The 14929-nt window shown below is 45.5% G+C and overlaps 1 protein-coding gene across 5 annotated transcripts in view; it reads right to left on the bottom strand.

The window, feature by feature from the left end:
* adamts3 (ADAM metallopeptidase with thrombospondin type 1 motif, 3) overlaps positions 1 to 14929 on the bottom strand; it is a 178981-nt gene that overhangs the window by 70765 nt on the left and 93287 nt on the right. For all 5 annotated transcript variants that reach the window (XM_036936580.2, XM_036936583.2, XM_036936581.2 and 2 more), the window contains 2 exons: positions 8126 to 8239; positions 7889 to 8034 (listed from right to left, as the gene is read on the bottom strand). In XM_036936580.2, the coding sequence (XP_036792475.2) occupies positions 7889 to 8034; positions 8126 to 8239 (260 nt within the window). The remainder of the gene's footprint in view (positions 1 to 7888; positions 8035 to 8125; positions 8240 to 14929) is intronic.

The raw sequence follows: 14929 nt of genomic DNA, 5'->3' as shown, positions 1-14929 counted from the left end.
GCAGTGATCTGTGAGCTGCTCTGACAGCTGGTGCTTATTGCTAGTGAGGGAGATATGAGTCTCCAGTTTCAGTGATTTTTGTAGTTCATTCCAGTCATTGGCAGCAGAGAACTGGAAGGAAAGGCGACCAAAGGAAGAATTGGCTGTGGGTGTGACCAGTGAGATATACCTGCTGGAGCGCATGCTACGGGTGGGTGCTGCTATGGTGACCAGCAAGCTGAGATAAGGCGGGATTTTACCTAGCAGAGACTTGTAGATGACTTGGAGCCAGTGGGCTTGGCGACGAGTATGAAGCGAGGGCCAGCCAACAAGAGCGTACAGGTCGCAGTGGTGGGTAGTATATGGGGCTTTGGTGACAAAACGGATGGCACTGTGATATACTGCATCCAATTGATTGAGTAGTGTTGGAGGCTATTTTGTAAATGACATCGCCGAAGTCGAGGATTGGTAGGATGGTCAGTTTTACAATGGTATGTTTGGCAGCATGAGTGAAGGATGCTTTGTTGCGAAAAAGGAAGCTGAGTCTAGATTTAATTTTGGATAGGAGATGCTTAATGTGAGTCTGGAAGGAGAGTTTACAGTCTAGCCAGACACCTAGGTATTTGTAGTTGTCCACATATTCTAAGTCAGAACCGTCCAGAGTAGTGATGCTGGACGGGCGGGTAGGTGCGGACAGCGATCGTTTTAAGAGCATGCATTTAGTTTTACTTGCATTTAAGAGCAGTTGGAGGCCATGGAAGGAGAGTTGTATGGCATTGAAGCTCGTCTGGAGGTTTGTTAACACGGTGTCAAAAGAAGGGCCAGAGTTATACAGAATGGTGTTGTCTGTGTAGAGGTAGATCAGAGAATCACCAGCAGCAAGAGCGACATCATTGATGTATACTGAGAAGAGAGTCGGCCCGAGAATTTAACCCTGTGGCACCCCCATAGACACTGCCAGAGGTCCGGACAACAGGCCCTCCGATTTGACACACTGAACTCTATCAGAGAAGTAGTTGGTGAACCAGGCAAGGCAGTCATTTGAGAAATTTAGGCTGGTGAGTCTGCCGATAAGAATGTGGTGATTGACAGAGTCGAAAGCCTTGGCCAGGTCGATGAATACGGCTGCACAGTAATGTCTCTTATCGATGGTGGTTATGATATCGTTTAGGACCTTTAGTGTGGCTGAGGTGCACGCATGACCAGCTCTGAAACCAGATTACATAGCGGAGAAGGTACGGTGGGATTCGAAATGGTCGGTAATCTGTTTGTTAACTTGGCTTTCGAAGACCTTAGAAAGGCAGGGTAGGATAGATATAGGTCTGTAGAAATGTGGGTCTAGAGTGTCTCCCCCTTAGAAGATGGGGTTGACCGAGGCAGCATTCCAATCTTTGTGAATCTCAGACGATACGATAGAGAGGTTGAACAGGTTAGTGATAGGGGTTGCAACAATTTCGGCAGATCATTTTAGAAAGAGAGGGTCCAGATTATCTGGCCCGGCTGATTTGTCGGTGTCCAGATTTTGCAGCTCATTCAGAACATCAGCTGTCTGTATTTGGGTGAAGGAGAAATGGGGGAGGCTTGGGCGAGTTGTTGTGGGGAGTGGAGGGCTGGTGATCGGAGTAGGGGTAGCCAGGTGGAAAGCATAGCGAGCCGTAGAAAAATGCTTCTTGAAATTCTCAATTACAGTGGATTTATCGGTGGTGACAGTGTTTCCTAGCCTCAGTGCAGTGGGCAGCTAGGAGGAGGTGCACGTATTCTCCATGGAGTTTACAGTGTCCCAGAACTTTTTTGAGTTTGTGCTACAGGATGCAAATTTCTGCTTGAAAAAGCTAGCCTTAGCTTTCCTAACTGCCTGTGTATATTGGTTCCTGATTTCCCTGAAAAGAGACATATCACGGGGGCTATTCGATGCTAATGCAGTACGCCACAGGATTTTTTTGTGCTGGTCAAGGGCAGTCAAGTCAGGAGTGAACCAGGGGCTATATCTGTTCTTAGTTCTATATTTTTTGAACGGGGCATGGTTATTTAATATGGTGAGGAAAGCACTTTTAAAGAACAACCAGGCATCATCTACTGAAGGGATGAGGTCAATATCCTTCCAGGATACCCAGGCCAGGTCGATTAGAAAGGCCTGCTCGCTGAGGTATTTTAGGGAGCGCTTGACAGTGATGACGGGTGGTCGTTTGACCGCGGCCCCATTACGGATGCAGGCAATGAGGCAGTGATCGCTGAGATCCTGTTTGAAGACAGCAGAGGCGTATTTGGAGGGCGAGTTAGTTAGGATGATCTTGTCATGACGTTGCCCTCTTTGGGTACAGCGAGCACCATCCCCCCTCTCTCTATACTCCCTACACCAGGCTCTGTTAGGCAGGTCATAAATTCCTGGAGGAGATTCTCTCCTCATGGCCAGAGTATAAGAGAGTGAGTTTTCATAGAGAGAACAAAGGAATTTTTTCCACCTCACAGAACTTGAGAACTGAACAATATTCATGTTCTGGAGAATGTATAAAAGGTTGGTGACGTAGCCAGCTACGAACTGGTCCAATTGGTACAATTTTGTGAAACTCATGAGAGACAATACAGCCACATTACCATAACCCTGTTTATACAAGAATCTCAGTTATGAGGCTTACATCTAATTGTTGTATAAAATGAATGAGTGAAGATGAAACTATTTTTGAAATGATGTGATGCTTTGTAATGATGTTAATGTGAGAGAATTGTTTTTCTGTTTAAAGTTTCACTAAGTCCTTGGCACGCCCCCAGGGGCACAGACAGGACCTGGCGTCATAAAACCCCCACCTTGGGAATTTATCTTTAGACCAAGCTTACCTCAATTACGAGAGGGCTAAGGTTTGAGACCAGACCAGTACCTCATCACAGAGGGAGATTGCTGAATCTTTTAACCATACCACGTGGTTAAACTCTTAGACTATCGATAACGACAAAATAAGAACAAATCCTTGATACTAGTCTGAAGCTAGGAATTCGGTATCATAATTCATTAATAAGAAGACTAAATGATTAGATATTAAAATATCTGAAAGTTATATTAGGAAAATTATAACTTTGTAATCTGAATATTTTCCTTGGTGCCCTGACTTCCTAGTTAATTACAGTTACATGATTAAGTAGTTTAATCACGTAATAATAATTACAGAGAATTTTTGATAAGGATTTATCTTCAGTTTAATGATGCCAAAGACACAAGAATAGCTATGAGGGTGCCCATGTTTACAGATTCCATGATAATTTGTGTGAGATTGAGGGCATCTAGCTTAGATTGTAGAACGGCCGGGGAGCATATCCCAGTTTAGGTCACCAAACAGCACGACATTTTTTTATTTTATTTTTTATTTTACCTTTATTTAACCAGGCAAGTCAGTTAAGAACAAATTCTTATTTTCAATGACGGCCTGGGAACAGTGGGTTAACTGCCTGTGAAAATAGATGGTGGGGAATCAATTCACATATGGTGTCCAGGGCACAGCTGGGGGCTGAGGGGGGTCTATAACAAGTGGCAACAGTGGGAGACTTGTTTCTGGAAAGGTGTATTTTTAAAAGTAGAAGCTCGAACTGTTTGTGCACAGACCTGGATAGTAAGACAGACCTCTGCAGGCTAACTCCGCCCCCTTTGGCAGTTCTATCTTGACGGAAAATGTTAGTAGTAGTTGGGGATGGAAATTGGTCGGGAGAGCTAAGACAACAAGGGGTAAACAGTGATGAATAGAGAGGGTCAGTTAGGTACACAGGACCTGAGTTCGAGGCTGGGGATGACAGATAAACAAAATGAGATACAGTATTAATGAACAGACCAGAAGGCATCAGCTGTATGGCTGAGTGATCATAGGGTCCAATGAGCAGCAATAGGTGAGTCAGGGAGCCATTCAGTATTCGCTACTACGCTAGGCGAGTGAGAGACACGGCATTCAGAAAGCTAGCGGGCCGGGGCTAGCAGATGGGTCTTCAGCGACATCGCAACGGAAAAGCCTGTTGAAACCACATCGGACGATTACGTCGGCAGACCAGTTGTGATGGATCGGCGGAGCTCCGTGTCGACAATAAAGGGTCCAGGCCAAATGGCAAAAGAGGTATTGTAGCCCAAGAAATAGCTGGTATACTCTGTCGGCTGGCCGGGAGATGGGCCTAGCTCGAGGCTAGCTCAAGGCTAACTGGTGCTTGCTTTGGAACAAGAGGCGTCATCCCACAATAGCCACTCAGTTACAGCTAGTTAGCTGCGATGATCCGGTGTAATGGTCCAGAGATTGCGGCAGGAATCCGGTGACGTGGTATAGAAAAGCAGTCTGATATGCTCTGGGTTGATATTGCGCTGTACATACTGGCAGGTAATTGTCCGAGCTAAAGGTGAAGACCGCTAGTAGGGCCTAACAATGACTAGTAGCTAGTTTGCTGGCTAGAGGTTCCAGTTATGAGGTATAAAAAAATAGCAGATCCATACCACATTGGGTGAGGCGGGTTGCAGGAAAGTATATTTAGTTCCTAGATGGAAAGTGAGATTAAAATATATACGAAAAATAATGAAAAACAGACTATTTACAGACTATTAACACGTGACAAGACAAACACATTTCCGACTGCTATGCCATGTTGGAATCGCCATCTTGTTCTCTGATTAGCTTTGTTAAAATCCCCAGCTACATTAAATGCAGCCACAGGATATATGGTTTCCAGTTTGCATAAAGTCCAGTGAAGTTCCTTGATGGCCGTCTTGGTATCAGCATGCAGGGGGATTTTCATGGCTGTGACGATTACCGAGCAGAGTTCTCTTGGGAGGTAATACGGTCTGCATTTTATTGTGAGGAATTCTAGGTCAGGTGAACAAAAGGACTTGAGTTCTGGTATGTTCTTACAATTATACCATGAGTTGTTAATCATGAAACACACACCCCGTCCTTTTTCTTACCAGAGAGACTGAAAATCCCGTTGGCTGTACGGACTCCGACAGCATGTCCCCAGCTAGCCATGTCTCCGTGAAACAGAATATGTTACAATCCTGGAAATCTCTTCGGAAAGCAATTTTGTCGGCTTTGTTATCTAGGGACTGGACATTAGCTGTGAGTAGTGTGCGCGCATCCGAAGCCTCACTAGAAGACCGCTCCGGCTCCCTCTCCTCCGGCGGCGTTGTTTCTGGTGGCCTCTGGAATCAGTTCAAATGCCCTGGGAGGTGCAGACTAAGGATCTGCTTTGGGAAAGTCGTATTCCTGGTCGTAGTGCTGGTAAATTGACGTCTCGCTGATATCCAATAGTTCTCCCCGGCTGTATGTAACAACACTTAAAGTTTTCTGGGCTAACAATGTAAGAAAGAAAATAAAAAATAAAATAAAAACTGCACAGTTTCCTAAGGACTAGAAGCGAAGCTGCCATCTCTATTGGCACCATCTTGCTTGGAAATAGTGAGATGGGGCCGATAGATATGGCATGTGTTATATCTGGTATAATTCTAATGTCTTATCTGGTGTCCTGTGTGAATTTAAGTACAATCCCTCTAATTCCCTCGCTCTCGCTATGGGAGAGGTTAGGGGGAGTGTGGTGCTAGGAGTTAAAGGGAGTGTGGTGCTATGGGAAGGGTTAGAGTTAGCAATTGCATTTTTATTTTACCTTTATTTAACAAGGCAAGTCAGTTAAGAACAAATTCTTATTTTCAATGACAGCCTAGGAACAGTGTGTTAACTGCATTGTTCTAACCAGTAGGCTACCTGCTGCTCCAGTCAGTAATTAGGGAGAGTGTGGTGCTATGGGAGGGGTTAGGAGGAGTGTGGTGCTATGGGAGGGGTTAGGAGGAGTGTGGTGCTATGGGAGGGGTTAGGAGGAGTGTGGTGCTATGGGAGGAGTTAGGAGGAGTGTGGTGCTATGGGAGGTTTTAGGAGGAGTGTGGTGCTATGGGAGGGGTTAGGAGGATTGTGGTGCTATGGGAGGGGTTAGGAGGAGTGTGGTGCTATGGGAGGGGTTAGGAGGAGTGTGGTGCTATGGGAGGGGTTAGGGGGAGTGTGGTGCTATGGGAGGGGTTAGTAGTTAGGGGGAGTGTGGTGCTATGGGAGGGGTTAGTAGTTAGGGGGAGTGTGGTACTATGGGAGGGGTTAGTAGTTAGGGGGAGTGTGGTACTATGGGAGGGGTTAGTAGTTAGGGTGAGTGTGGTACTATGGGAGAGGTTAGTAGTTAGGGGGAGTGTGGTGCTATGGGAGGGGTTAGTAGTTAGGGGGAGTGTGGTACTATGGGAGGGGTTAGTAGTTAGGGTGAGTGTGGTACTATGGGAGGAGTTAGGAGGAGTGTGGTGCTATGGGAGGGGGTAGGAGGAGTGGTGCTATGGGAGGGGTTAGGAGGAGTGTGGTGCTATGGGAGGGGTTAGGAGGAGTGTGGTGCTATGGGAGGGGTTAGGAGGAGTGTGGTGCTATGGGAGGGGTTAGGAGGAGTGTGGTACTATGGGAGGAGTTAGGAGGAGCGTGGTGCTATGGGAGGGGTTAGGAGGAGTGTGGTGCTATGGGAGGGGTTAGGAGGAGTGTGGTGCTATGGGAGGGGTTAGGAGGAGTGTGGTGCTATGGGAGGGGTTAGGAGGAGTGTGGTGCTATGGGAGGAGTTAGGAGGAGTGTGGTGCTATGGGAGGGGTTAGGAGGAGTGTGGTGCTATGGGAGGGGTTAGGAGGAGTATGGTGCTATGGGAGGGGTTAGGAGGAGTGTGGTGCTATGGGAGGGGTTAGGAGGAGTGTGGTGCTATGGGAGGGGTTAGGAGGAGTGTGGTGCTATGGGAGGGGTTAGTAGTCAGGGGGAGTGTGGTACTATGGGAGGGGTTAGTAGTTAGGGTGAGTGTGGTACTATGGGAGGAGTTAGGAGGAGTGTGGTGCTATGGGAGGGGTTAGGAGGAGTGTGGTGCTATGGGAGGGGTTAGGAGGAGTGTGGTGCTATGGGAGGGGTTAGGAGGAGTGTGGTGCTATGGGAGGGGATAGGAGGAGTGTTGTGCTATGGGAGGGGTTAGGAGGAGTGTGGTGCTATGGGAGGGGTTAGGAGGAGTGTGGTGCTATGGGAGGGGTTAGTAGTTAGGGGGAGTGTGGTGATATGGGAGGGGTTAGGAGGAGTGTGGTGCTATGGGAGGGGTTAGGAGTTAGGAGGAGTGTGGTGATATGGGAGGGGTTAGGAGGAGTGTGGTGCGATGGGAGGGGTTAGGAGGAGTGTGGTGCTATGGGAGGGGTTAGGAGTTAGGAGGAGCGTGGTGCTATGGGAGGGGTTAGCAGTTAGGGGGAGTGTGGTGATATGGGAGGGGTTAGGAGGAGTGTGGTGCTATGGGAGGGGTTAGGAGGAGTGTGGTGCTATGGGAGGGGTTAGGAGTTAGGAGGAGTGTGGTGCTATGGGAGGGGTTAGTAGTTAGGGGGAGTGTGGTGCTATGGGAGGGGTTAGGAGGAGTGTGGTGCTATGGGAGGGGTTAGGGGGAGTGTTGTGCTATGGGAGGGGTTAGGAAGAGTGTGGTGCTATGGGAGGGGTTACGAGTTAGGAGGAGTGTGGTGCTATGGGAGGGGTTAGTAGTTAGGGGGAGTGTGGTGCTATGGGAGGGGTTAGTAGTTAGTGGGAGTGTGGTGCTATGGGAGGGGTTAGGAGGTGTGTGGTGCTATGGGAGGGGTTATGAGTTAGGAGGAGTGTGGTGCTATGGGAGGAGTTAGGGGGAGTGTGGTGCTATGGGAGGGGTTAGGAGGGGTGTGCTATGGGAGTGGTTAGGAGGAGTGTGGTGCTATGGGAGGGGTTATGAGTTAGGAGGAGTGTGGTGCTATGGGAGGAGTTAGGGGGAGTGTGGTGCTATGGGAGGGGTTAGGAGGAGTGTGGTGCTATGGGAGCGGTTAGGAGGAGTGTGGTGCTATGGGAGGGGTTAGGAGCTTGGGGGAACGTGTGCCGGGTCTTACACTGGGTTGTTGCACTGGCGAGTTCTGAAGCGAACCCCGGTCCCACAGGAGCGGGAACAGGAACCATATTTCGTCCAAGAGCCCCAGGAGCCATCCTGCGTCACCTGGTTGACATTCTTCCACATGCAGTGACCTTTATAGCACCACTATAGAGGAGACAAAGGACAGTCAGACAGACACAACAACAAGCTGAGCTAATGGTTACGTAGTCATGCATAGTTTAGGAGGAGTTCTCACCTTCCCAGGAACACACTCAGTACCATCCAGAGGAGGGCCTTTTTTGGTCTTGCAGAAGTATGGGTTGTCAGGGTGACTGCACCACAGCTGCTTACATGGGTCAAATGTGCGAAACTGAAAGAAGAAGAAGAATACATTTTAAAACGCTGTCTGTGGTTTACTGGGTTGGAGTTCCAATGGAACGATTGACAGGAGATGTTCAGGAAGCCAGTCAGCCAGCTGCAGTATGGCATATCATTATCTACCTACCTCATCCCCATATTGTTTTTATTTACTTTTTCGCTCTTTTGCACACCAGTATCACTACTTGCACATCATCATCTGCTCATCTATCACTCCAGTGTTAATTTGCTAAATTGTAATTATTTTGCTACTATGGCCTATTTATTGCCTTACCTCCTCACGCCATTTGCACACACTGTATAGAGATCGTTTTTTTGTATTGTGTTATTGACTGTATGTTTTGTTTATTCCAGGTGTAACTCTGTGTTGTTGTTTGTGTCGCACTGCTTTGCTTTATCTTGGCCAGCTAGCAGTTGTAAATGAGAACTTGTTCTCAACTGGCCTACCTGGTTAATATAAAGGTGAAATAAAATTAAAAGGTGAAATAATATAAAGGTGAAATAAAAAAACGATTTTAAAAAATGTATGTGTATGGCTGAATGCATTTTATATTTTATTAGGATCCCCATTAGGAGACAGCTAGTCTTACTGGGGTCCAACACATATATCGAAAAATACATTACAGACAAAATACTTCCATTTAAAAACATGAACATGTAGTGTGTGTGCATCGATCATTTACACATACATGTCAGTAGATACACACAACAAGTAGGTCACATGTCAGTACACACACACACACACACACAACAAGTAGGTTACATGTCAGTACACACACACACACCACAAGTAGGTCACATGTCAGTACACACACACACACACACCACAAGTAGGTCACATGTCAGTACACACACACACAACAAGTAGGTCACATGTCAGTACACACACACACACAACAAGTAGGTCACATGTCAGTACACACACACACACACACAACAAGTAGGTCACATGTCAATACACACACACAACAAGTAGGTCACATGTCAGTACAGACACACAACAAGTAGGTCACATGTCAGTACACACACACAACAAGTAGGTCACATGTCAGTACACACACACACAACAAGTAGGTCACATGTCAGTACACACACACACAACAAGTAGGTCACATGTCAGTACAGACACACAACAAGTAGGTCACATGTCAGTACATACACACAACAAGTAGGCCACATGTCAGTACATACACACAACAAGTAGGCCACATGTCAGTACACACACACAACAAGTAGGTCACATGTCAGTACACACACACAACCAGTAGGTCACATGTCAGTACACACACACAACCAGTAGGTCACATGTCAGTACAGACACACAACAAGTAGGTCACATGTCAGTACACACACACAACAAGTAGGCCACATGTCAGTACATACACACAACATGTATGTCACGTCAGTACATTGGGCCGAGATTGCTGGACAACATTATAACACATTCAGTCTGTACAAACAGGCTCTCAAAGTGCTTGATAGGAAGCCCAACAGCAATCATCACTGTTACATCCTCAGAAAGTATGAGCTCCTGAGTTGGAAAAATCTTGTGCAATACACCGACGCATGTCTTGTATTCAAGATCCTAAATGGCCTGGCTCCCCCGCCACTCAGTACTTTAGTTAAACAGAAAACCCAAAGTCATGGCAGCTGATCCACAAGGTCTGCCATGAGAGGTGACTGTATAGTTCCCTTAAGGAAAAGAAACTTTAGTCAATCTGCTTTCTCTGCGAGAGCTTCCCGTGTCTGGAACACATTGCCATCATACACGCAAAACTGCGTCACCTATCACACCTTCACAAAAAACATAGTTTTAATTACTTAGCTCCATGGTCCTGGAATTCTCTCCTGAACATTTTAACATTTGATGATCTAGTTTCGTTGGTGGCGTATAAACACTTGATCGATGTATATATCATAGACGAGTGTAATTGTTTTTAGGCCAGCTGTTTTTAGTCAAGACTTTCGTGTTTTTAAAGTAAAATGTTTTTGTTGTGCTGTATGTGTGTTTATAGGTTTGTTTAATGTTGTGTTAGTGTTTGCAAGTTGTTTGTCTGAAACATTGTTCCCCCTGCTACTATTGGACCAGGTCTCTCTTGGAAAAGAGATGTTATCTCAATGAGAAAAACCTGTATAAATAAAGGTCAAATAAATAAAATGAAGACATGGCTAAAGACCAATCAGACTTGTGAACATAAAGACATGGCTAAAGGCCAATCAGACTTGTGAACATAAAGACATGGCTAAAGACCAATCAGACTTGTGAACATAAAGACATGGCTAAAGACCAATCAGACTTGTGAACATAAAGACATGGCTAAAGACCAATCAGACTTGTGAACATAAAGACATGGCTAAAGACCAATCAGACTTGTGAACACAAAGTCATGGCTAAAGACCAATCAGACTTGTGAACACAAAGACATGGCTAAAGACCAATCCGATTTGTGAACATAAAGACATGGCTAAAGGCCAATCAGATTTGTGAACATAAAGACATGGCTAAAGGCCAATCAGATTTGTGAACATAAAGACATGGCTAAAGACCAATCAGACTTGTGAACATAAAGACATGGCTAAAGGCCAATCAGATTTGTGAACATAAAGACATGGCTAAAGACCAATCAGACTTGTGAACATAAAGACATGGCTAAAGACCAATCAGACTTGTGAACATAAAGACATGGCTAAAGACCAATCAGACTTGTGAACATCAAGACATGGCTAAAGACCAATCAGACTTGTGAACATAAAGACATGGCTAAAGACCAATCAGACTTGTGAACATAAAGACCCAACACACCAATAACACCATACAGAACCCAACAGTACCAATAACACCATACATAACCCAACACTCCAATAGCACCATACAGTACCAATAACACCATACAGAAGCCAACACACCAATAACACCATACAGAACCCAACAGCACCATACAGAACCCAACAGCACAAATCACACCATACAGAACCCAACAGCACCAATAACACCATACAGAACCCAACAGCACCAATAACACCATACAGAACCCAACACACCAATAACACCATATAGAACCCAACACACCAATAACACCATATAGAACCCAACAGCACCAATAACAGCATACAGAACCCAACAGCAAACAATAACAGCATACAGAACCCAACAGCACCAATAACACCATACAGAACCCAACAGCACCAATAACACCATACAGAACCCAACAGCACCAATAACATCATACAGAACCCAACAGCACCAATAACACCATACAGCACCAATAACACCATACAGCACCTAACACACCAATAACACCATACAGAACCCAACAGCACCAATGACACCATACAGAACCCAACAGCACCATTAACACCATACAGAACCCAACAGCACCAATAACACCATACAGAACCCAACACACCAATAACACCATACAGAACCCAACAGCACCAATAACACCATACAGAACCCAACACTCCAATAGCACCATACAGTACCAATAACACCATACAGAAGCCAACACACCAATAACACCATACAGAAGCCAACAGCACCAATAACAGCATACAGAACCCAACAGCACCAATAGCACCATACAAAACCAATAGCACCACACAGCACCAATAACACCATACATCACCCAACAGCACCAATAAGTCAGTCCAACTCCCCTAGAGGAATGACTCCCCTTTCTTCTTTAAGGTTTCTGACCCTATCATCGCCAAGCTTATCTCCGACCTTTCTCTCCTCTCTGGGGAGGTTCCCATCGTTGGGAAGGCAGCCACGATTCATCCTTTATTTAAAGGGGAGTGACGGACTTGTTGAGGAGTGACGGACTCCATCCTAGCTGGAGGGGTGCTCTCATCTTATCTAAGAACATCGACAGGGTTCTAACTCCCCTAGCTCCACAATGAGATAGGATGCAGGCCAGGCAGCAGGCTGTTAGCCAGCCTACTCAATCACTTTTTATAGCTACTGTTTACAGGCCTCCTGGGCCATATACAGCGTTCCTCACTGAGTTCCCTAAAATTCCTATCGGACCTTGTAGTCACGGCAGATAATATTCAAATTTTTGGTGACTTTAATATTCACATGGAAAAGTCCACAGACCCACTCCAAAAGGCTTTCGGAGCCATCGTCGACTCAGTGGGTTTTGTCCAACATGTCTCTGGACCTACTCACTGCCACAGTCATACTCTGGACCTAGTTTTGTCCCATGGAATAAATGTTGTGGATCTTAATGTTTTTCCTCATAATCCTGGACTATCGGCCCATAATTGTATTACGTTTGCCTACGCAACAAATAATCTGCACGGACCCCAACCAAGGATCATCAAAAGTAATACTATAAATTCTCGGACAACCCAAAGATTCCTTGATGCCCCTCCAGACTCCCTCCACCTACCCAAGAACGTCAGAGGACAAAAATCAGTTAACCACCTAATTGAGGAACTAAATTTAACCCTAGATGCAGTCACACCCCTAAAAACCAAAAACATTTCTCATAAGAAACTAGCTCCCTGGTATACAGAAATTACCCGAGCTCTGAAGCAAGCTCCCAGAAAATTGGAACGGAAATGGCGTCACAACAAACTGGAAGTCTTCCGACTAGCTTGGACAGACAGTACCGTGCAGTATCGAAGAGCCCTCACTGCTGCTCGATCATCCTATTTTTCCAAATTAATTGAGGAAAATAAGAACAATCCCAAATTTATTTTTGATACTGTTACAAAGCTAACTAAAAAGCAGCATTCCCCAAGAGAGGATGGCTTTCACTTCAGCAGTGATAAATTCACGAACTTCTTTGAGGAAAAGATCATTAGAAAGCAAATTATGGACTCCTCTGCGTATTTCTCCAAAGCTCTCCAAAGCTCAGTTGTCCTGTGTCTGCACAACTCTGCCAGGACCTAGGATCAAGAGAGACGCTCAAGTGTTTTAGTACTATATCTCTTGACACAATGATGAAAATAATTATGACCTCTAAACCTTCAAGATGCAAACTGGGCCCTATTCCAACTAAACTACTGAAAGAGCTGCTTCCTGTGCTTGGCCCTCCTATGTTGAGCATAATAAACGTCTCTCTATCCACCGGTTGTGTACCAAACTCACTAAAAGTGGCAGTAATAAAGCCTCTCTTGAAAAAGCCAAACCTTGACCCAGAAAATATAAAAAACTATCGGCCTATATCGAATCTCCCATTCCTCTCAAAAAAAATTGAAAAAGTGGTTGCGCAGCAACTCACTGCCTCCCTGAAGACAAACTCCATCATAACACTGAGACTGCACTTGTGAAGGTGGTAAATGACCTTTTAATGGTGTCAGACCGAGGCTCTGCATCTGTCCTCGTGCTCTTAATGCTGCTTTTGATACCATCGATCACCACATTTGTTTGGAGAGATTGGAAACCCAAATTGGTCTACATGGACAATTTCTGCCCTGGTTTAGATCTTATCTGTCGTAAATATATCAGTTTGTCTCTGTGGATGGTTTGTCCTCTGAGAAATCAACTGTAAATTCCGGTCTCCTCAAGGTTCTGTTTTAGGACCACTATTGTTTTCACTATATATTGGTCATTCAGAAACATAATGTTAACTTTCACTGCTATGCAGATGACACATAGCTCTACATTTCAATGAAACATGGTGAAGCCCCAAAATTGCCCTCGCTGGAAGCCTGTGTTTCAGACATTAGGAAGTGGATGGCTACAAATCTTCTACTTTTAAACTCGGACAAAACAGAGATGCTTGTTCTAGGTCCCAAGAAACAAAGATATCTTCTGTTGAATCTGACAATTAATCTTGATGGTTGTACAGTCGTCTCAAATAAAACTGTGAAGGACCTCGGCGTTACTCTGGACCCAGCTTTTTTCCATCTGCGTAACATTGCAAAAATCTTTCTGTCCAAAAATGATGCTGAAAAATGAATCCATGCCTTTGTCACTTCTAGGTAAGACTACTGCAATGCTCTACATTCCGGCTACCCGGATAAAGCACTGAATAAACTTCAGTTAGTGCTAAACACGGCTGCTAGAATCTTGACTAGAACCAAAAAAAATGATCATATTACTCCAGTGCTAGCCTCTCTACATTGGCTTCCTGTTATGGCAAGGGCTGATTTCAAGGTTTTACTGCTAACCTACAAAGCATTACATGGGCTTGCTTCTACCTATCTTTCTGATTTGGTCCTGCCGTACATACGTACACCTACGCTACGGTCACAAGATGCAGGCCTCCTAACTGTCCCTAGAATTTCTAAGCAAACAACTGGAGGCAGGGCTTTCTCCTATAGAGCTCCATTGTTATGGAATGGTCTGCCTACCCATGTGAGAGACGCAGAATCGGTCTCAACTTTTAAGTCTTTATTGAAGACTCATCTCTTCAGTAGGTCCTATGATTGAGTGTAGTCTGGCCCAGGAGTGTGAAGGTGAATGGAAAGGCACTGGAGCAACGAACCGCCCTTGCTGTCTCTGCCTGGTTGGTTCCCCTCTCTCCACTGGGATTCTCTGCCTCCAACCCTATTACAGGGACTGAGTCACTGGCTTACTGGTGCTCTTCCATGCCATCCCTAGGAGGGGTGCGTCACTTGAGTGGGTTGATTCACTGACGTGATTTTCCTGTCTGGGTTGGCGTCCCCCCTTGGGTTGTGCCGTGGCGGAGATCTTTGCGGGCTATACTCAGCCTTGTCTCAGGATGGTAAG

Source organism: Oncorhynchus mykiss, chromosome 11, assembly GCF_057628025.1.
Source record: "Oncorhynchus mykiss isolate SJ-2025 chromosome 11, ASM5762802v1, whole genome shotgun sequence".
Classification (NCBI taxonomy): domain Eukaryota; kingdom Metazoa; phylum Chordata; class Actinopteri; order Salmoniformes; family Salmonidae; genus Oncorhynchus; species Oncorhynchus mykiss.
Note: the sequence above shows the minus strand (reverse complement) of the source record. Positions and strands in the feature narration are given on the sequence as shown.